The following is a 24,963-nucleotide window of genomic DNA, read 5'->3' on the forward strand; positions in this document are numbered from 1 at the left end:
TTCTGGCAGAGCTTCTATAACTGTTTTTCAGTATGACAGATTGAAGTGAGTGCTCACCTGACATTGTTATTTAGAAAACAAACACCAACTTTTATAACTGTTGCAACATTGACAAAAAAAAAAAAAAAAAAGGATTACCTAGCTAGAAGCTAGACTAAGGTCTCACAAAAACTCTAGTAAGATTGTTCTACTAAAACCAGATAAAACACGTGCTAAATGGAACAATTAATAATTCATTTGCCTAGTTTATTCCACAATACTGGCTAGAATTATTTTAAGGCAGCCAGAAAACTAGTAACTGTGCCAATTACCTTGTATTTCTCTCCAGTTTATGTGGAAATTGATCTCTTGTAGCCAAATTGAATTTTGTAATGTTTGCTCTAGGTTCAAAACAGTTTATATATGCATGAGCCCTTAATGACTTTATGAAAAAAAAAGCATCCAATGAATAGTGCTCATAGAAAAAATTGCTTTCTCTGGATCTAGAATATGTTTGTAAAACCTAGTGAAGATTGTTTTTTCCCTTTTGACTAAAGCTGCAGTTAAATTAAATGGAATGAAAAGACCTCTACCTAATGAACCAAGCATTTGGTCTTTTATGTGCCCTGTTACATGATAGTGAACCTGTCATACTGGATTTTCCAGGTCCTCCTGCTGTGAGTTCTCACAGACAGCCGACCCACCTTGTCATCACTCCATCACCTCCTGCTCTGCAGCTCATCTCACCATGGGGCTGAGCACCAAGGGTCCTCTGCTGCCTGACACTGACAATTAGAGCCTGTGAGAGGAAAACCCTGCCATTAAGGCCTCTTTAATCATCTCTGTATTTTTCTTCCTTCTGAATCGAAAGACAACCAGGAAAATTGACACCAAAGGAGAATAGAACTGTACTTCATTAAATAGTGTTTTTGCCAGAAATCTAGAATAGATGCAGGAAAAAAAAAAAAAAAAGTGTTGTTCACTGCTAGGCCCATATTTTAATATTGACACTGGGGAGCTTTCAAGGCTGTATGCAAGCAAGAGATCCACTGATCTTTTTTACTGTGCTTCATGTTTTATCTTCCTGTTTGACTACTGATTATCAAAACACAGATGAGAAATGGGCTATCAAATCTGTTCTACATATCATGGTCTGACACTTTTATTTGTGCTGAAGTAGATCTCTCTAACCTACTAGTTAGAGAGAATACTGAGATTTACCCAAAAAGACTGTGCACTTTTCCCACAGTATATTTTTATGGCACAAGGGGATATTTTTGATAGAGTCATGAAAACTCAAAAGCTTGTTCAATTGCTATTCTCACTTATTTATTATAATGCTGAACATTATGGACCAATGGTGTTAATATTTACTTAAAATTTGATTAGGGCTAGACTAAACCTTCTGCCCTGTTTATTGATAGCATATAGTTCCATCACCTCAAGAGAAATAAGCTGTGCTAGTCTGTGACCAGATGTGGATATTTGCTCTGTCTCTCCCACTGGTTCTGTTGTAGCAATGTTTCTGAGCCACAAACAGAGTTCACTATTCCCTACAAATATTTGAGGATAAATTGGGAAAGCATGAAGCAGGTACTCATAGAGACTTAGGCAATAATTCTAATATTGGCTTAAAGTCATTTCACCTTTGTTTTGGGAACACTGCTCCAGAAACGAAGTTAGCCCTGAATTAGGAAGCTTACAGTGGGTTCATTGTACTGAATATTGGTATCTATGTCAGGAGCTGTCTTGAGTCTACAGTTAGTGGAGGGTTAATCAATACCATTAATGAAGTCTCATATGTGAATTACCTCAGTAAAACAGATGCTGATATACAGCCATGTGAACCAAAGGTTCAGCTGCTGATTACTTTTAGACTATAGATGGAGTCAACACTACAAACCCTGACACAGACACTTCCATTATTGACAGGTGTGCTAAATTCTCCATCCTTCAAATTTCTTCAGTTTTTGGGCAGAATTGGAGAATATAAATCACAACAATGAGCAAGGTAAGTAAAGGCATGCAAATATGTAATTTACTCAAAAGAAAAACAGATGAATCTGAAAAAATAGTGTTTTGAATCTGGTTTCTGGATTGGCTTGCATCCTTAATGTAGGTGCCAACATTACTAGTACTGAGTCATCTCTTGGCTTCAGCCACCATTTTTTCTGACTGTGCATACTGCTTGATCTTTACCTCAAAATATTATTTTGAAAGATTTATTTTTTCAACATTGCCAGAAATGTCAACAATATTGAGACTTCTTAAACATGCATTACTCAGAAATAGCTGATGCCACAGTACATCATTTGCAGTGCCCTAATTCACACAAGTAGAAGCAATCGTGTACGTGTTTAGGCATAAATTCTGCTCAATATACTGATCATTTATAGATTTTTCCCAAAGGCATTTTGCAATTGCATGTTTTACAGTGCTTTCCACTATTAAAAAAAAATTTTTTATGCAACTCTTGAGCTATTAATTGACAAAAGCAACAATGTTTTCAGATGTTTGGCTTTGCTCCAAATCTAAAAATGGTATGGTAGTGTTTTGGTTTTTCTGATAAGTACTCCATCTTATGGAGTTTGTGTTTGATGACAAAATTTACTGCTTGTTGGAAAATACATAAAATTGAAAAAAATATTTAATTTCAAGGATTAAAAAATGTTGTAAACATAATCAGTAATGTGTGAATTTCTAAGGTGCTTAGTCCATTTAAGGATCTAAATATTTGGTTGCCTATAGGAAAACATTTGAAAATATCAAGGTGTCTGGAGTCTACAGAATAGAAAGTCTTGTTAAAACAGGGTTTTATTTCTGTATATATAAAATTTCTAAACCAGGAACGTTGTAATAATAACCTTTCTACTCTCTTGTATTATTCCAGTCCCAAATGGAATCAAATAGTGTAAGTAGACAAGAGGGACTTACAAGAGAATAGTAGTTCAAATTCTCAAAATGAGAAAAGATGTTTCACTAGAAATCTTGAGTGCATTTCTATCCAATTGTAATACAAGGTCATTCAGTCTCTTTACCTATGAAATTATTAGCTTTGCCAGCAATAAAATAAACAACTCTTTTTGTTCTGTAATATTTTGTGATACATTTTAATTTGCTTGTGATAATATAAATTAGAAAACTTTAGATTGCTGTTATTTCCAAATAAATATCAAAATCAGTATTTCTTTTGTTCTCTTACAGCAAACAAGAAAATATGTTATATTATTTTGAAGGCTTTTGTACCTTAGGTATGTCTTTGTCATTCATGACTATAGGCAATATCATTCTGGTGAAGTGGAAGAAGAAATGGTCAAGCACTGCCAAGTTACTTTGAGAAGCATGGGATCTGACTATCTGAATCAAGATCCAGTTGAACTTAACTAAAATAACACTTCCAGCCCCAAGAACCAAGACATTAGGCCTGATCTTAATAATCATATCCCTCATGCATTCTTAATATTGCAAAATAACCCATTATAACCTCAGGAACTCCTGAACTGTAGAAGCAAATGAAAGCCAAAACTGATGAAAAGGCAACCACATATTCATTCTCAGTTTAGCTTGTGCTCATGTGCATGGAAATGTTAGCAAACTGACATCATGTGGCATGAAGTTACACTTAATATTTGTAATATTAAATATAATATTGTCCACAGAAAAACATAGCACAGGAATCTGACCAGAAAGAAGGAAAAGAGAGAGGCTCATATGCATATGTACAGGTTATAAAGTGTATGTCAAAAATACATTCATTTTGTATCATAACCAACACTGACATGATAGGTAGTTTTGACACCAAAAAAGTAAGCATAGATCTTTGAGTTTTATTTGAAATTAGCTACAAATGGTATGACCAGTTATAATCAGTTTGCATGTTTTGACATAATTTACAACTTCAGGAAAAGAGACATCAAATAATGCTGCCTATGGAATCTATAAAGAAAAATCTTATTAAATATGGGTCAGAGTTTGGGAATTACTTCTGAACTTCAACAGCTAAAGTAGCAACATCCTGGAGCTATCTATCCTGGAGCTATCTATCCTGAGTAGATAGCTCCAAAGTTTTAACAGTACTGACTGATACTGTGGACTTTCTCTCAAACATTTTTTTAACCTATTCCTCTTCCTTAATAAGCAAAAGAAAAGAAATAATCTGAACCAAGCGAATGCATGAAAACATCACCAATAAAAATCAGATATAAATCTGAATGCCAGGTGGAATTTGGATATTTTGAGGTATTTTTCAAGCTATATTCAAAGTACAGTATCAAATTATCAAATAAAATAAAAGACAACCACCCAACATGGATTCTGAAGAGAGATCGTGCTGAGATCCCTAGTGTTTATCACAGGAATTTGACAGTGTCTAGCAGGCAATCAGTAACAGAATTCACATACCAACACCAAAGCACATATAGTGTTCGGAGGACATATATAACAGAAAAGAACAGAAAAACAAATTTTCAATATTCTAGAAGTACTTAGCTGAAACAAATGTTACTATCTCCAGAGAAATACTCCAGGTAATGAAATTTCTTGCATTATAGAGACAGAAAAACTTATACCAAGTCAAAAGTCAAATTCAACTGACTTGAGAAAACCCATTTGCATCCATGTTTGTTAATTGAGACATCTAATAAATCATCCTACATTTTAGCACCAAATAACAAGTTAGCAACTACAGGAATAGTGACATGTACGGAGCAGCTGCAATTCAACTTTGTAGGACAGTTTCAAACATCCTTATTAATATGACACAGAAAGCTGGACTGCTTTTTAGAAAGAGAAATTACCCTATTCAGGAAAAAATAGATAGCCTTTATGTAGACATTGGACAGATCTGTAATCCTATACATTTGAAAGCCCACAGTTGAAGCCTGTCTTTTATCACTTAGTTTAGTAACAGGGTATTCCAAAAACAAATACAGCAAGGAAATGAGAAAATGAGTAAATATTTACTCACCCGCCTTCTCCTTCTCTGATATAACTGGCATAGCCTGAAAGAAAAAAAAAATACCACTATTAAAAAATAATAGGGAATATTTAGAGGATACCCATAATATTAGGGAAATATTATGAAATCTTGAGGTAAATTTTGTGAGTGTCTAGAAGATTGGGAAAAAACTGCATGTCAAAACTGTCTCACCGTGTTAAGCACTCTGCAGAGAAACATACAGTTCCCATTGGAGTGTCTGATAAACTATTGTGAAAGTAATTACCACTAGAAAGAACTAGGAGAGAAGGGAGGAGATGGAGTTAATGAGATATTCCTATGATTACATTTTGAAATAATCATCCTAAGAACACATGATCACAAAATTCCACTGGGAAATTACTTAATAATTTTGAGGGAGGAAGACAAAATACATGTGGCTCAAGATTAGATAGAAATGCCAAATCTTTCTTCTGTAGGCTCAAATATGTGCTATTCTATAATATACTAGTTTCCTACTTTCTGTGTAAATTTTCAAATACAAGTAATAGAATTGTTTTTGTATCAGCTATCATTGTTTCTGGACTTGGAAAATTGGATGAGACTTCTTTTTTTGTAATGGATGCAAATGTGGTTTTGTATTATGCTTTTCTTTCAGATTAATATTGAAGAACTTTCTGAGTGCATTTTTCTAAGAAATTAGGTTATAGATTTAATGAAAGTAAAGTGAAATTTATATGTCAAACATATAGAAAGAATTTTAAAATGTGCATGTAGGACACAGGTAAGAAAGGCTGGATGAGAAATTGAATTTGGTACGCAATGTATGCAGAACTGCCTCATGAGTTAAGGTATCAATTTCACCTCCTTTTCACTTATGTTAGCCTAATCTTTATTCAGATTTTCATGCTCTAGATTCAAAGAAAAAGGACAAGGGAAGAGATGGACAGAAATAAACCAACCAGCTTCAGACTTGCTATAGAATTTCTCAAAACAGACTTTGAAATTTTAATTTCATTTGATTTGTCTTGTTATATACAATATTGCTTATAGAACCTTCTGGATCAAATTTCAACAAAATTTATAATAGAACATGTCTTAGATGATTAACATTAATATATGCCTTTTGTGATTCTTTCTGTTTCACCTGTACTCTGTCTGGCTAAATGTGCATTGGTTGATTTTGACATCCAAAAATATTACACAACTAGACTAATATTATTCAAACCAAAAATAGCTTCTTGCTGGAAAAGCATTTTCCTTGCATTATTACAAACATATATTTGTTCAGAAGAAGGACGAGTAATGCAACAAAGTCTGAAGAAACACAGACTGAGGAAAATTAACATGCCAAAGATAAATCACAGAGTGAATCAAGGTCTTAGTTTCAAAGAAAGAAAAAGTGTATAATATATGAATTTTTATAAAAAGTTGATATAATTTTGAAAATAAGCATGCGTTTTTTCTCATCTTTCCCACACTTAAGTGGTTGCACTGGCTAAGATAAGTAAGAAAATAAGAAAGAAAATCTCAGAGTCACTATTCACATTAGTCCAAGAAGGAAATTTGTAAAGACAGAACTTTGTAAAGAGGAGAAGGTGAGAAAGAAGCAAACAAGCAGGAAAAAAAAAACCCCCAAAACTCTTAATGGCACAAGAAAGAAAGAGAAAACATTAGTGTGAATCAAATGGGAGGGTCAGGCAAAAAGAAGGAAAGATGGGAACAGGTTAACATCACACTAATGTTGAGTTTTGTTAGCTAGAAAAGGTATGACGGCTTTCTCTAAGAAAAGCTTAGAGAACACTGAGGTGACAACCAAGAGTGGAAGAGTGAAGATGTGGCAACCAAGAGTGTCTGCACGGAAGTCATAAGCTGTGTCATGGAAACGAGATAACAATTTGATAGGGACAGCCTCTGGAAGGTCTAAATGCAAAGCCAAGAGGAACATCTCAAGGGAAGAAGTTACAGGATTCCATGGGGATATGATAATCACAAATAGAGAAGATAATTTTCTTCTGGCTTTATGATAGACTTGAACAGACATTGATCATTATTATAATTGCACTGTGAGTCACTGGCAGTGCCTTTAGCCTAAATGAACTGTTCCTAAAATGCTGTCATCATCATTCACATCAACATGTAGATTTTTGTTTATATTGGCATATCAGATTTAGATATTGTTAATAATTCCATTGGTCATATAAATTTATTTCCTGGAAATATACAGTATTTAAAATTGATGATCATTAATAAATGTTGGTGTACAATGAAATATACATTTTAGTGAATTTGTTAAATGGCAGTCTTAGAGGTTGCTAGGGTTTAATTGCAGGAAATACATAAAATTGTCAAGCCTCAGGGCAGATGTGGAAGTCACAAAATTTCTACTTCTGTTTAGTAGGATGAAGAAGCAATTTAAGTTCCAGAAAATTGAAAGGAAGAATGAGGTAGATTGCTTTCAAGTACCTGTTTTCTAGAATGCAGTGCTTCTGAATTAAGATGTGAAATGAGCTAAAAGTTTCATCAGAACATTCTTTTGCTGCTCAAATGCTGAAGGAAAGAAGACTAAATGGACATAGCATCTCTTGAAAATTCAAAGTAAAGTAAACCACAAGTAAATCTTGTTGAACAAGATCTCAGACAGTCCTCCTATTGTTTAGTTTTTTGTTAATACAGCTACACATGCTGCTTACATGCTGCCCAGTGGGAAAACATGATTGTTACTTATGAGAAATGCTCTCATCTTCAGTACAGTTTTGAATTCACTGGAGACCTTCCAATGAGTTCCATATGTTCCAAATGAATTGCATTCCCAGGAAGTGATTTAACATTTCTGGCAATAGAGCAATTAAACCGGATTTTCCTGCTTGACCAGATGGGTTCACTGTAACTTTACATTATTTCTCACTCTCCTCACAGAACTGAAGAACTGGCCTAACAATTTCTCTATGATCAGATCATGTGTATTTTAGAAAAAAAGCAGACACATACTCTTCAAAGATTTCAACAAACATCTGCCGAAGTCAGGTTCCTTTCTCCGTTCCTAATAGTATGTGCTCTTAACAGCACCAAGAAAGAAAGGGAAACAAAAAGGGAAAGAAATAAAGGAAAAAACTAGACCACTGCTGAAATATATTCAGCTTTTTCTTCCAAATTAGAGGATGTGATTTTTAAATTATGAAAATCTTACTTTAAATATTATGTGAAATTTCTGTGTGTGTCCTGCTGTGTTGCAACTGTGTCACTAAAAATATATATTGTGTGCAAATGTGACAAATTGTGTGTGTGTAAAGTGTATGTCAAGTGCTATAGAATTATCAAATAGTTTGGGCTAGCAGGGACATTTAGAGGTTACCCCTTTGCAATGAGCTGGGACATCTTGAATTAGATCAGGTTGCTCAGAGCAGAGTCCAAACTGACCTTGAATGTTTCCAGGGATGGGGCATCTACCACCTCTCTGGGTAACCTGTGCAGTATTTCAGCATTCTCATTCTAAAAAAATTCTTCTTTATATCTAACTTAAATCAGCCCTCTTTTCAATACAAAAATTGCGCCCTCATCTTTCTTATAAGCCTGAGCAATCCCAGCCTTTCTTCAACCTTTCCTCACAGAAAAGGTACTCCAGCCATCTCACCATCATAATGGCCCTAGTCTGGGCTCCATCATGCCCATGCCTATGTTGAGGACCACAGGGCTGGACAGAGTGTTCCAGGTGGGGTCTCACAGAACAGAAGGGAAGAATGCTCTTCTTCACCCTACTGCCCAAGCTGCTTTGGATGCAGCCCAGGAAACGTTTGGCTTTATGGGCTGTGAGTGCACATGGCTTGGTCATGTCCAACATCTCCTCCAACAACACACCCCCAAGTCCTTGGCAGGGCTGCTTTTGATCTGCCCATTCCCCAGCCTGCATTCCTTAGTGGGGCTTGCCCCAAGTGCAGGACCATGCACTTGGCCTTTTGAACCTCATGAGTTTCCTAGGGACCCTGTCATCAAGCTGTCCCTCTGGATGGGATCCCATCCCTCAGGTGTGTAAACAACACCACTTGGCTTTATGTCATCTGCAACCTTGCTGAGGGTGCACCCAATTCTACTGTCTGCTCTGTTGATGAAGATATTAAACCATGCTAGTCCCGGTACAAACCCCTGAGGGAAACCACTTATCACTAATGTCCACTGGGACATCTGGGACATTGACCACTGCCCTATAGATGCAACCATCCAACAAATTCCTCACCCACCAAACACTACAACCATCAAATCCATCTATCTGAAATGTAGAGAGAAGGATGCTGGGGGAAACACAAATCAGAGGCTTTACAGAAGCTACATCAATAGCCCTCTCCTTGTCCACTGATGTAGAATCAGTAGATTCTAGAAGTCAGCTAGATTGGTCAGGCAGAATTTGCCCCTGGGGAAGCTGTGCTGGACATTTTGAACACATTTTGGGCAATTTTCTTTAAAATTGCTGTTATCTTGAATGCATAGATATTATTAAATTGTAATACTGGGTTAAATAGCAACTTCTTGTGAGTTTTATTAAACATTTCATGGAAAAGATGTCTTCCAGCAAGAAAAAAATGGTGAAAACTCTGGTAAATCAGTGCATAAATTAAAAATTTTGCACAAAATAAAGGTTTTGTTTGCCAAAATATTTTTTTTTCTGAGCTTTGAAGAATATTCTAGCAGGAAAGAGTATTAAATATGAAAATATCCACAATTTCATAGAGAAATAATTAATTTTTGCCATGAGGAGTTCTTTGCTATGAAATCAGGCAAGTTAGAATCCCTCCCCACACTCCATTACACGGTCAGCATTCACATATTTAATCTCTGACTTTGGATAAAAAATTAGAGCCATAATTTTCCAGAACAGAAGAGGTATAATCAATAAATGTGTGCAGTGTCTTGGTGGTGAAAGCAAGATACATCACCTGCAAAGAAGACAGATCATGCTTGGGGGCAATGGTGAAGGTATGCTGGGCTGCAAGACTGCCACTGTAAAAAGTTGAGGCACACCCAGTCTGACCTGAACATGGCTTGGCTCTCTGTAAAGTGTAGGCAAAGCTAGATTATTTGTATACTGACTCCAAAACCTGCAGAGAAAGCCACTATGAATAAAATAAAACTAGCTTTTATTTCCGTTCTTTGCACTCACATAGCATAAACAGCTCTATCATGAATGAATGGTTTGCAAATGGCTGCACTAGATGGCAAGTATTTGTATAAACTGGCAAGTTGTTGCAGAGGAACATGTATCACACTATTTCTGAAATAACTATCCATTATCTCTATTTATTGTTGGAATATCTCATAAACACATTGGAATGTCTCTATATTTCAATATTAAAAAAAAACACACAACATCTCTATTCAAAAGTTAAGAAATCCACTTTTTTTTTTTTTGTTTAAATTACAGGAGATAAAGTGCATTCGGCATTATTACTGCCATCCAATCGACAACGAATATTCTATGAAGTCCTTTTGTTGTAAAAATCTGTCAGCTATTCAGCTTTTTTCTGGTATTTGAATTAAATGCTGGGGAATTTCCTTGCTAGTGATTCAATACATCTTGATTTGTAAGCATTACTCAATAATTTTGCATGAGCAGGTAATATCTTTTACTGTCCAGGGTGAAGGGAGAACTCCAGGGCAAATATTGACATATGGGGATTTGACTAGAAAGAGAAAATGCAGCCTTCACAGGTGGCATCAATTGCTGACCTCAAGATATTATAAATGCTTTACCCTATTTTTAGAATCACTTTTATGCTATTCACTTCTTATTCCTGCAATTAAAAACATAGTCTAAATTCTCAGCTTAGTAGATGCTTCTGTTAGGAAAGACAGAGACAGTAAAAACTGTGGTTTTCACTGAAATTATTTGCTTCAAGACCAAATCAATTTCCTAATCTATAGAATTAGAAGCTTAATACTGCAATAGAAGCAGAAAAGAGATCACCCTATAAAGACTGCAAACACAGAAAAAGTTATATTCATGTTTTAGAGATGATCTTTCATTTTAAGACCAGAAACAACCATGTAGGTTGAAATATATCTCTGTTTTCTCTTTCTACTCAACTGGTCAAAACAAAAATCTAAAATTCTCTAAATATGGGTGTTGTACTGAGCTTCTAACATGAAAGAAAAGAGGTAATATCAACAGAATGTACAATTACTGAGGAAGATCATGAACCAACTCTATTTCAGTAAACAAGAAGTGGTTTGTACCTGAAAACTGAGGTAAAAAATGTCTAGATAGAAAACAAATTTTAAGCGTTATTCTGTTTATCACTAAGCAGCAATATGTTCTGTATAATCTGTAGTCCTTAAATAGACTTTTAATTTTATTTTATTTAGAACGTATGTGCCAATTTTCTTAATTTGGATAAGTAGTAATTAAAAATTAACTGGGCTGTTTTACAAAAGAAAAAATCTTTGATCACTCAGATGGTTTGGAATTGGGAAATACTGCAATTCATAAGCAGAATTTTCCTCATTAATATATCCGCATTACACCAAAATAAATATCTCTACTGGTAAATTCTGATTTTTTGAAACCAAAGCCTTTCATGCTAATAAACCAGATTAAGGGAGTAAGCACGTAGAAAACCCTTTCAAAAATTCTAATTCATTTATTGTGCCATAATATTTTAGTATTTTCACTGCACATAAATATTAGAAAAAATATAGGAAAAAATCCAATAATGATTAGTTTATCATTCAGACTTATTTACAAAATATTTTATTAAACTGGGAGTTTTTGAAACTAAGTTTTTTTTTTTTCCATCTGGAGGAGGAAAGAAAAAATAAAACCAACAACTTTCAGGACAGAATATCTTTAGAAGAGGAATTTAGCAAGTTCTTTGTCTGTGGTCTTTAATTTTACTGAAGAGTAGAGTGGAAAGCAATTAGAGTCCACCCAGCAATAAAGCTGCATCAATTAGCTCATTTTTAAAAAGAAATTAATGTCACATTCAGATGTGTCTGGCTAAGGTTATGACGACACTATGAGTTTAATTCTAGTGGAAGTGCAAAGCTGTATGCTTGCCTGCATGTGTTGTTCTCCAGTCTGTTGCATGCCTCTCTACACTTATTTTGTTTTCTGACTAGATGTTTCTGTTTGCTTGAGCCTCTTTATGCCACTCAGGTCATGCAGAGATCTCTTCTAGTTAGTGCTGGATGGTTGGCACTTCTCCTCCCATGAGCAACTGCCAAGAGCCTTCTTTTGGGGTGGTCTGATCATTTCTTCTGTCTTTGTCATTCTGCTGGCAGAGTGTGACTTGTTGGAATGGAAGCACAGAACAAAGATGCAGAATTACTGCCCTGTGCTCTGCCTGGTGTTATCATAGACTTCCCAGAGAGCAGGGTAAGCTCCCAGTGCTCTGAAATCTGCCAGGACTACATGAAGCTGGTTCATATGACAGATAAGACAAAAGCCTGTCTGCAGCTTGTCCAGGCCATTAAGTAGAGTTTGACCATAATAAAGAATTAATTTCTTTCTTTATAGGGCGTCACAGCAGCATCTGGGGATTCCTGAATACCCCAAGAGTTACTGTCATACATTTTGCAAGAAACATTTTTTTTCAAATTAGCAATTGCTAGACCTCAACTTCTCTATATATAAGGACTCAAAATAAAAGTAAAGGCTTAGCTTCACAGGAGTTCATGAAACAAGGAATTTGACTTCCCCGTAAACTGCCCTCTACTTTATGGGATGGACATACAATACCTGAAAATGGGGTCAGTTAAATTTTAATTCAATGTTAAGGAACATTTATATAGCTTTTGGTAATAACAAAAATCTTCACTTCCTTCCATTCCCCCAGACATATGTATCTCTTCCCTAAAAAAACCCATAACTTGAATGTTAACACCAAAGCTGAGATGTGACACACTATGCTTCGAACTGGAGCAGCCCCAAGAGTGCTCATGCTTTTCATCAATCACCAGCTGTTCTATTAAGATTCATTTACACAGAGAGCTTTTTCCCAAGCTCACAAGTAACTTTTTGGCTAATATTTATCTTATAAAACCTTTTACAATAACAAACATATCAATAAACCCTGCCACACTGGCAAAACTGAACCAGAAGGCATGCAGCTCTATAAGACAACAGTAAAATATAGTTAGAGTCTCATGTTTCACATTAGCTTCAACATCATGTAATGTCTACAAATGTGATTTTGTCTTAAAGCCCTGGAGTCTGAGGAATGCTTCTATGTGCCTGACAGGAATCCTACGTGATTTCAGTTTTCACTCGTCCCTTTATATCTAATACTTACAACCTTGGAACATGTTTCATGTAAATAAAAAATTCATAGTGTCATGTGATGACATAAGCTAAAATCTGTTACATGATGAGTCCAAGTTACAAATCAACTGTGAGCACCTACTTACAGAATAAAATGGAATTTAAACAAAAAAAAAAAATCCTACAATTTCTGTTTTTCTTAGCCTCCTCAAAGAAAACCAATGAGTTCTCTGCCCTTCATGCTGCAAGTCACTCTTACTAATTTTGAAGGATGCAGTTATGAAAATGAGGAAGCTCACCTAGTGGCTGCAGTGCCAGGATCTATAACTCTGATGCTGCATCTTCCTGAGCTAATTGAAAAAAGCTTAGCTGTAGAAATCATCAGCTATGTAAGTGAGCAATCTGATTCTAATAATATTTCTGACACTCAGCCCAAATTCAGTGGTTGATTGCTATCTACATTTTTGTATTCCACTAATGTTTTTCTCCTGGATTCAGATATCACTGAGGTTAGCAGCCATAACTCTGCAATAGTTTCTGGAACATTATGTATGAAGGATTGGTATTTATGCTGGTCAAAGAGACCTCACTGTGTTCAGCTTTATGTTCTGCAAAGGAAAATCAGTTGTAGAGCATTGCAGCAGCTGACACCTACTGAGAGAGCAACAACTATTGAGATTTACTAACACTGATCATGTGTGAGTTTGTGCTCTTGAATCTCTGCAGATAATCCCAGCTGCAGAGCCTCTTCCCATTTTTAGCTACAGCAGGCTATTACAACTGTTTGGACTTCTCTAACTAAATAAATAAAAAAAGCAAATACCAATAAGTTAGTTTTTAAAACATGGTATGTATATTTTGGAATGAATCTTGATGCTTACAGTCTCATGGGTATTCAGTCACTGTGATATTACTTTTGTTAGGCCAGCTGGGAAAGGATCTAAAGTAGATCCTTCAGGAGGCTCTTGATCTTGAGCTTTATTACAGGCATAAAAGAATAAATTACTACAAAAGTTATATTTCTTCTATGATGATGAAACCCTTACTTTCTGCAGAGCCTCACAGTTCTTTGCTCAGAAAGCTGCACAGTCACAAAAATGTGATGCTAATCATGGGATGAGAGAAGAGGAGGGGCCTGACAGAAACAGTGATGGGTTTGGGAGCATCATGGGGGTGTTTGATTGAAGGAAAAAATACATCTAACTTTGCAAGGTAGCAGGGCTGAGCATAACAGAATAAGTGTCAGACTAAGTGTTTCATTAAGTTATCACCAGCCCTGATAAATGTGATAATTAGAATATTTCTTTTTGGTTTACTAAAAGATAGAGAAACAAAGATTAACATAAACCATGTTATTTTATTTTCCACTGAGGAGAAAAATGACAAGCACTAGAAGCACACAAGATGACAATGGCTTTATTTTGGGCAGGAGGTAGAGGTAAATAGGAGGGGAATAAAAATTGAAATATGCTACTTGGACCTCATTTGCTTATTTGTCCATATTCTTGGAATCTCAGCTTGTTCATGCTTCAACATACAAATGTAACAAGCATGAGCTTAAAAAGTAGCCAAACACCAATACTGTGACCTTACTAAGACCTATTTCTAGGTCATTCAAGAGAAAAAGAGATGAAATGAAATTAGTTCTTTTGCTCTTTGCATGCCTAGTCTGTTAACCTTTAAATATTTTTCAAAGTTTGAGGGGAGAGTCAGTAAATCAAAACCAGATTTTTTTGTGTGAAAAGTAGAGAATTGGCATTTTAGTTCATTCAAGAATTTCTGTTTCTTTCAATATAGTTAAGTTCCAAAATAAAAGAAAAGATATTGCTTGTATAAAAACAACCCAAACACAGAAAAAAGGAAACAAAATCATGTGACAAGTAAACATGAGAACTTTCTTTTTCAGAAAAAGAAATGGGAGCTTTGCCTTCAAAATGGGGCTGTGGAAAGGATGCAAAGTAGTTTTTAAAATCCATATATAAAAATGAAATTGCTAAAAAATACCACAAGCTCTTGAAATCCTCTTTGGAAAACAAAGGATTCATCACCACAGCTGTTTTATGCTAAAAACCTAATCTTTATTTTATTTGAGAAAAAAAATCCAATTATAGCCATTTCTATTTTAACATCAAAACTCTGGTAAAACTGAGTATCAAATTTCCTCTGCTCAAAGCCCCTAGTACCTGGTTCTTCTGGTACAGTTAATAAATCAGAGAAATATATGTTTTGTCAGCCATATAATTTCCTCAGCTGGAAGTACTACTGTAAGATCACTACTCTAGGTCTGTGATGTGATCGACTCCTGTTACACATCTTCAGGGACTTTTAACACCTTGTTTAACTGAGTAATGCCCGAACTAACCTCTCCTGGTACACACCTACATGGAAAGACACCAGCACAGACAACACATACATTACATGTCTTCTGTCTCTGCAGTAATTCCATTTAATTCACAAGTGCTATCTGCCTAGCTGGGATCTCTGCTGCCATAAAAATGCAGAAACCAAGGGAAATACATCTGGGATGTTTTGCTCATGCTGCTGACAAGTTTAAAAAACCTGGGAGGAAGGAGGAGTTTTGCAGCTGACTGCAGGGGATTCTGGGTTCCATTCAACACCTTAATAATTGGCTATATGTGCTGCAGGTTAAAGTTAGGATGAGCTTACTGCATGGGTAAGGTGGCAGAGTAGTTATTCCTTTTCTTAGAGCAAGACTACTGCCTATAGTCATGGTCTGCCCCTAACACATTAATAGTAGTCTGACAATCTTTTTTGCCACTTAAAAATATTACAAACATCTAATTTATCTCAGCTTTAAAATGTGAATAATAATGCTTTAACATTAAAAGGAACGTTTGGGAGCTTTCAAGTGCCTAAAAAACAATTCTGAAAATATTCTGTTTGATTGTCATGATAGACTTTTCTATGCTTCATGCATAAAAGTGTAGTATATTGCAAGATTAACACATAAAAAAAGTCAGTCTTATTTTTTATTATATACACCTTTTTCTTAAAATTACTGAGCTCTTGTCTTCTGAATGATCCAGCATGCTTTGTATTTCTGTAGCTTGCATTCTGATATCAAAACATTTTCCAGTAGGAAGTTCCATATTTTAGTTCAACTGTTTATAAGATTTTGATTTTTAGAATCAGTGAGAGTTAGAGTAGACACAGCTCCATATATCATTGTGATGTATAAAAATGATACTGAAATTTTTATTTAACAGGTATAATAATATTGCATTTAAAGAACTGCCAACTAGAGCTTGTGAAGGATATACTTTTTCTGAAAAATCCTTATTTTCTAAGGATTATTTTTATTTATGAAATACTTAAAAGTTGGAGATTATTCAATACTGCCATTAATTTATCTAACATAAATTCCAAACATTTTTGTTTCCTATACATGATACATTTCTAATTCATGGGAAAAAAGAAATTGTTACTGATACAGAGCACAATACACAGCTCTAGTAAGTGAAGCCTCAGGCTGGGCAACCTGGCTCATAATCTTCCTGTCTGTGTTGTGTCTATTTCCTTTTTAAAGACACAGTTCTGTGTAGGCATATATGGATAATCCTAAAAGTTAATAAAAATCTACTCTTAAAACACAGGATTGCTATCAAAACTTTTACTAATTGCTACGTTTACTATGAAGAGAGCAGTTTTAAACTCCTGTCTTTCCCAGAAGTTCTAAAATTGTTCTTTTTTCAGGATTGCTTTATTTATTTTGTTCTGAATTTTATTTTTGGTTTCTGAGCAAAGAAGTATCTCATCAATGTCTGCGTTCCCACGCTATTCCCATGAAAATCTCACTCAGGCGTGCAGATGCACTGCAGATCCTGAGAGTACTAAGAGGGTCCAATTCTGTAAGTGCTGAGCACTTCCTGTATTTCCCCAGGATCATGCCTTACTAGTACAGTTTCCTCCTGAATTTTTCCATCTTTCCCAAACTTTGTGTGGCATATTACAAAAATGTAGTTCACAGTTTCTAAGTTTTCAAAACTTTCCAGAGGGTAACAGCAGACAAAAGTCCAAGTATACTTTTGCCTTTCATACCAATACCAGTTCCCTGAGGAGACTTTGAATTATTCTGTATTTTAGTTAAGAGGGATTATTACTAGTATGAAGCATTTTCTGCCAATACACTTTTGACTGAATCTTATGTTCACACTCAACTCTTCTAGAAACAATTTTTCACAAGCATTTAAAAATCCTGACCACTACAATAGTGCAAAAAACTCTAAAAGGCTGCAAATCCCATTTCATCACACAAAAAGAAAAGGTACTTTTTAAAAAGCAGTTAGTCTGCTGACTGCTGGAATAGATTTATGACAAAATAGCTGTATTTCCTATAAAAATATTTTGTGGAAATATTTATAGGAGTAAAAGAAATATAAAATTTTGTAACCACCCATCTTAATCCTTAATTTGTAAAATGTAAATTTAAATTACAGGCTGGCTGCAGGAAGGAGATATCTCTTTAAAAAAAAACTGATTTCTTTCTTGTTTCTTGGCAGCAAAGTGAGCAGAAACATGGCTTAGTGAAAATAAACCATCCCACCAACAAACAAAACAAGAACACTGTACCAATTCTTGTATGAGTGCCTGTTTTTCATTGGAAAGAATGGGAGAATGCAATACCCTTGGCCACCCATGTACTTTAGACCTTCAAACTAAGAGTTTGCGACCTGAACTCAGTTCAGGAAGGAATGGGCTGTGCATGCAACAAGTTGCAAAACTTGCCGTGTCTCTCAAAACAGCAGTAAAAAATGAAAGTTTTATTTATATTTGCTTGCTTTTTAAGTAATTTAGTGATAGCTGTGATAAGCTAACCCACAGATAAATTAGATCAAGATTTTTCTATCTGCCTTTTTAGTGCCTATTTCTCGATTTTTTTTTTGCTTCTAGTCTAGTCAGAATTTGCATCACTCTGATCACTTTTTATAGTCAAATCCTACTCCCTAACCTCACAATCTCAACACAATTTGGAAAAGAGAGGAACATCCAGATATGAGGACCCAACAGGCTAGGGATTATTTAGAGAAACTGAAAGTATCTAACCTGTGTGACTAAAGGAAATCTACTCAGGCATGCTGAAAGAAATGGCTGATATGGTTGCAAGAAAACTTACATCAGTGGAAAACCATGATAGCTCTGGGGTGTTCCTGATGGCTGGGAAAGACTTTATTCAAAGGAGGAAAAGAAGCAATGACCCTAAGCTTGTAAGCTGATCTTAGACCAGGAAAAGACTATGGAGCAGCCCTTGGAATCCATTACCAGACATGAGTCGCAGGAAGGCAACTGGGAGCAATCAACAATTTACTAAGAAAAAATCATCCTTGACCAACCTGATTTATCTTTCAAGATGTAATCACTGGCTACATGGACAAGAAGAGAACAGATAATATACCTTAACTTCCATAAGATTTTCTACAGTGTCTCCCAAAGCAGCCTCATTTAAAAGCTGGAAGTATGAGCTGGAATAAGAGATTGTGAAATGGGTTGAAAGCGGTTTGAACTAACAGAATTCAAAATTGCCAAGCCATTAAAACTGACATCTTTAACTAAGGTATCTAGTTCATAACCAGCTTGGCTCTTAGAGTTTTTAGAATGTGATGCAACTAATTTGTCTGAGTTCTTAGTGGAATCTGGATGCCCCTTTTAGATGCAGGACAAAATGGCTGAGAAGATAATGCCAAATATCACTCAACACAGAAGAGCATTTTTGCATGCAGCCTGAGGAAAAGATAAAACTTTATGAAAACTGGAATCAGTGATATTTCAAGGCGTTCCCCAAAATGCAAAGGATTGGGAACCTTTGGAAGCTGATTTATCTCCTGCTATGTGCACTGAGTTCTACAAAGTGTAAGAATTTCTTTTGAAGACATCAAAGAAATGCATAAATTCAAGCCTGAAATACAAGCAGGAAAAAGAGAGTGGCTCAAATTGTACCCTTACAGTTGCTGCAGATGTGACAGATTTTCTTGAAGTATTTTCCACAGACATCAAGAAAACAAATAATGGCAGCAGAAGGAGACTATGCTGCTTTAAGCAGCAATGAGAAATTTAATGGGTTCCCAAGAGGTCTGATCAATTTATGTTTGTGAGAATGTGACAGTATTTACAAGTGTACATAGCTTCAAAGCCACAATTGAACAAGACTAAACAATCCAAACTTTCAGCTTAGTAAATACCATGCAAAATACCATATATTTTAACACTTGCTCTCCTGATTGGTATGAGTGTTATGAAACCTGAATATTCCCAACAGAGCAGTCCTGAAATCCTGGCATTAGAAGCATCTAGTTCTAAGGAAACCATAAGTTGTTCCTATATACATAAAAACAACCCTGACATGCAAACAAATATATTGCAGAAAGTTTCCTGATATTTCTTTTTCTTCTATGCTGAAAATTCCAGTTAAGTTATTAGGAAGTTGAATCTTAGGAAAATATGTCACAAAAGATTGATTTAGTATTTCATGACTAGAGGGTCTCTTCAGGATAGCCTCTATCTTCAACAACTCTGTTCTCTCATAGAAGCTATAGAAAAGTTGCTGCAGCTACAGCTTTCTGGCTTCCATTAAAAATCAAAATATTCTGAAAGCAATTAGATATTTTTCAGACCATCGCTGATTAAAAAGTACTGGAAGTGCTGAAATTTATTACTTCTTATTATTCCTTTTTCAAGTTAACATACTCATGTATTGTAAAATTTAAAGGATTTCTACAATGTTCCCCTTCCCTTCCCTTCCCTTCCCTTCCCTTCCCTTCCCTTCCCTTCCCTTCCCTTCCCTTCCCTTCCCTTCCCTTCCCTTCCCTTCCCTTCCCTTCCCTTCCCTTCCCTTCCCTTCCCTTCCCTTCCCTTCCCTTCCCTTCCCTTCCCTTCCCTTCCCTTCCCTTCCCTTCCCTTCCCTTCCCTTCCCTTCCCTTCCCTTCCCCCTCCCCCTTCCCCTTCCCCTTTTCCTTTTCCTCTCACAAAAATCGCATAGAACAAAGTAGAAGAGATCAGCTATTCTGACCTCTATGTCTTATAGACAATTATCTGCCATGCATTTCAAAGAAGTAGTCTTCAGGAGAGGTTCAGGTTGCAGGTCAAAAGTATTTCTTAGTAAATTAATTTATTAAACTAATTTAAATAAACCAGATATTAAAAATAAAGAAAATTTTGTGTAGGACATTATGATGAAGGGAAATAAAAATAAATCAGTATTTCAGCTGGTTGTATCTAGCGAGTCCTCTTGTAGATTTGTTTAATAGTGTGATTGCATGATAAACAGAAGAGAGTCTTCACACCATCCCTGGGGTTCTCTGGTCTGTATCTTATTTCTATTTGTGATGAATGCTTCAGACAAGAGTATAGCCAGCCTTTTGTCCTTTGGAAACCCCTGACTAGCCAGGGATAATAATTCTGTTCCAATGCCTAGAGGTGATGAAATAAAGTGTGAGCTTTTATTTTAGTACTTATTTTCTTGAAAACCTAAAGCAAGGAAGTTGCTGACATACTGATTCATTAACAAATCTCAATCTTTTCATAACCTAAGAAGGAAATAACTGTGGATGGGAACTATTGGAACAAGAGTGACTTCTAAAATCATGATGCATCTTTCCAAAGACATGGAAAGATGGATCCAATCTTGCTCCCTAGGAAGTAACCTAATTTTTTTTAAAGACTTGAGATGATTCCAGTCTGCAGCTTTATCCTGTATATGGTGTAACAATTAACTTTTTTTTGCCATTAATGTAAAACAAGTTTGAACTTTCAATTGCATACTGTAGCAAATGACTCAATCTTTTTACGCCTTTGCTGGCAAGACTTAAAAGCCAGTCACTCTTAGATATCTTTTCCACATTCCTACACACAGTTATCAAACCACTTGCTATACTTTGTGCTGATTCCCAAGTGCTTGACAGGAATGAAAGATATGATATACTATAAAAGCATTTACTTCTGAAGTGACAAAATTGACCTCAATTCCATCTGTAAGTATTTATTTAATTTTAATTACTTCTGGATAAATAAACTTTTCCAAGAGTTATCACTGATCATGATCCCATGTAAAACCCTGAACACAGATCGACCACAGTAATTTTGTTAATTAAACTGAAGAGAAATCAGTGGGAAGACTTCCTTGACTTTGGCAAGCACTGATTCCTTTCCTAGATTGCTGGAGACTATCTTCCCATATCTTTTCTGACTTCAAATGCTAAAGAAATTGATGTTTCTTTGGTCAATTCAATCTCACTTTCATCAGATGCTTTATTTGCCCTGTCAGTTTTACAACCTGCTACTGAAATTATGTTTGAGAACCAGTTTTGGTGCCTGAGAACCAATTGAATGTGCCCCATCAAAAAAGGGTCATGACATGTCTGTGTCATTTTGTACCTCATGTGAGAAGAAAGCAAACTGTTGAGCCATGCTCAGAAAGACTTCTGTCACCTAAGTCACAAATCCAACAAGACTAAATAAATTTTCTACTGCCAGCTATGGAAAGGAGTCATAAAACAATTAATTAGCCTTTATAGTGCAGCCTTAAAAGCAATCTTGAACCTATTTTTAAAATGCCTAGTAACATAATACAGCTTCTGATACCAAAAGTACCTGAAGGGAGGCTGTAGCAAGGTGGGGTCAGCCTCTTCTCCCAAATAACAAGCAATGGGATGGGAGGAAATGGCCTCAAGTTGTGCCAAGGGAGGTTTGGATTGAATAAAAGGAAAACATTTCCACACTGAAAGTGTGGTCAAGCATTGGAAGAGGATGCTCAGGGAAGTAGTGGAGCTACCACTTCTGTAGGTGTTCAGAAAACATATAGATGTAGTGTTTGGGTTTGTATAGATGTAATGTTTGGGTCCCCCATAGTTTAGTGGGGGAACTTCCAGTGTTAGATTCATGGTTGAATCTTAGATGATCAGCCTTAATCATTCTATTATTCTATTTGAAAGTAATTTTCTCAAAGTAATTTAAGATCCTGTTACATGGAATTATTTTCTATGTGTTATACAAACTTTGGTGTGAAAAACTTGCCTATTACCTATAAATGAAATTACCAAAATCTTTTAAAATTACTTTAGTCCTAAATAAAATAGGCAGTGGACCAGGAATCCTACAATGAAATGTATCTCTCATTAGGATGAATTCCTTCTGCAGGTGAAGAACACAGCACTCTAGCACAGTGGGATCAGTATGATTTTGATGAACAGCTGATGGGGCCAAGACTTGGGAGAGTGGCAGGCAGAACTGGTAAAATTTTCCTCAGGTACTGCCTTTTAGTGGAAGGACAGCTGCACTATTTGGGAAAATCTTATTTATCTGAGAGTCAATTCCAGAGTATCTAGAAAATGACAGAGCAGATGTGTTTGTTGAAGAAGTGGAAATTAAGGTCTTGGCAAACACCAGAGCTCCCAGTGCTGGACATTACAGCTGACCTGCTCCAATGCTTGCAAGAGTGGGAACTTCATACATGCACATACACAACCCATGGGACAAAAACACAGCAACAGTGTAATTACTACTTTGATTCTAGCTATTAGAATTCAGTGAAAACAGTAAGGAGAGATTTAATAGCTCATACAGCTTCTGTGGGAACTTCAGATAACCACACAGACCTCAACAGGAATTAAGAAAGAGTTTCCCATGCATTTTATGGAAGTTGCATATTCCATGTGGATTCACACAGGAAGTTGATTTGCCAATGGGAAGAACTGAGTCAATTTCTCATTTTAAAAGGTGATATTGATAGTGTGTTTTGGGATATAATAGTACTGTAAGATTACCAGACAGCAAAAAATGCAAATTTGTGGGTTTTTTTCCAAGTAAATCTTAAAGACTATCTGCTAGAAGATGACAATGACATGTGGAAGAAGATAAAGGTATAATTTATTCACATAGATTAATGAAAAAATACACTGTTTAATTGCTGGAAAGGGAATCTTTAAAAAACTCCTTCAAACTAGAAAAAATTATGTGCAGACATTTTTTTAAAATTAATTCCTCAATCCATCATGTATCAATGATGCAAAAAGTCTTACATTTAAACTTTTTACCTAATTCTTCATATACACTTTACTATCATAGCTACATATCACATGTGTTTCTCAAATGATGCTTTTACACATATTCATGCCATTTCTGTAACATCAAATATGTTATTAATTGTATCTGCTATCTAAAACTGTTTTGATTCTCATTTGTAGAGATAGTCAACACCCACCAATTTCAGATGAAAATTATCAATCATCACCACCTAACACAGTCCAAATCCATACTTTAATTGCTATTGTTTTATTCCCTGCTTCTGTTCTGAACTCTAACAAAGGCTATGACCATGCTTATTTGTTTCTTTCTCAGAGTATGCCCTCTTTCCTGGATCAAAAACATGCTCATAGATGCCTTGTTCACTGGCTTATTTTGTCAAATACAGTCAGTCATTGCATCCAGCAATTATTTCCCAAAGACTTATAAGTGTCCCTTCCCATGTCAAATGCTGCCCTTGGCCCACTGTTGTTTGAAGACAAGATAATGAGAGAGCATTTTTAAAAATGTTTTACTCATTAACAACTCTGTGATTTTTTTTTCCTCTCTGTCCTAGTGTGAGCTGCCTTACCTTGTTCTTTAGACTGAAATCTTCGTGAAATAAAAAAATCTTCTTGTTATAGAAATCAAACACCATACTTGCAGCAATTGATAAAATAATAATAATGGTGATATTGGTAGCCTGCTAGTATTTTTGCTGTACTTCTCATCTAGATCAGACATGATTATAATTCACAATTGTATTTTAAGTAGTGAGAACAATATTTGTATTACTGAAGCACTCAAAAACCACAGACCAGGACCACAACCTCATTGTGCAAGATCCTATACAAACATGGCAGAAGAATTACCCATACACCAGAAGGAATGTAACCAGCATAAAGCAACAGTCCTCATGCATACTGATGTGGGAGTACAAGGAAAATGATCATTTGTGTAATATAAATAACATTCTAATTATTCTGGGAACACTGGGATCTTGACTGATAGCCAGATGTTTTTGGATATCCCAGCAAAAGAGTACAGTACTGAAAGCACTTGGAACAGTCAATGAGAAAGCTTGGCTCATGTGGGCATGACCCTCATGAGGAAAAGCGTGAAGGGTTCCAGCCTCCTGTGTTTTGCCTTTTCTCACAGTTGTGAATCTTGCCCTAAAAATATTTTTCTGGAGCATCTAGGCTCTCATAATCCTGAACATTACAAACATTACAAATTGAATATTTTTGATCTAGAATATTTTGGTGTTTTTTCTTCATTAACTGTTTAATCTTTTAATTTTTAGTGAAACATGAACTGCTGTTATCCTTCTCATTTCCCCATTTCCACTTTCCTTCCAAAGAAGATCCTCAGTTTCCAAAATATTCAGCCCCTTCAGCCCACTGCTGCTCCAGGGGCCTCTTTCTCTTTTTCTGCTTTCATGTATAAAAGAATTATGAGAATCACTGACAATTCTGGAGCCTTTGAAGAACTTTTTTATGCAATTTATGTTTTTCATGGACTATATTGAAATGCCTTTATTTTGCAAGAAGGAAATATTTTCTAAAGTTCTATCACTTTCATAAAGATTACATTTGTAAAAAAAATTGTAAACTGTCCAAATATCCACAGCTTACAAAAATAGCATTAAAGATTTTACTATATCATGAATGGAATCATTGCTACATTTACTCATTAGTAGCTACTGCTGGGTATCTTGCTACAGACCACAAGACCAAATCACGTTTTTTGTCAGTGCATGCTTGCATGCTAAATTTGTTGCAAG

The 24,963-nt window shown here is 35.6% G+C and overlaps 1 protein-coding gene across 4 annotated transcripts in view; it reads right to left on the reverse strand.

Moving 5' to 3' along the window:
- Nucleotides 1-24,963, reverse strand: part of DLC1 (DLC1 Rho GTPase activating protein) — a 246,183-nt gene that overhangs the window by 121,402 nt on the left and 99,818 nt on the right. For all 4 annotated transcript variants that reach the window (XM_085577906.1, XM_021533541.4, XM_085577904.1 and 1 more), the window contains one exon: nt 4,946-4,979. In XM_085577906.1, coding sequence (XP_085434032.1) covers nt 4,946-4,979 — 34 coding nt within the window. The remainder of the gene's footprint in view (nt 1-4,945; nt 4,980-24,963) is intronic.

Source organism: Lonchura striata, chromosome 4 (genome assembly GCF_050655825.1).
Source record: "Lonchura striata isolate lonStrDom1 chromosome 4, ASM5065582v1, whole genome shotgun sequence".
NCBI lineage: Eukaryota > Metazoa > Chordata > Aves > Passeriformes > Estrildidae > Lonchura > Lonchura striata.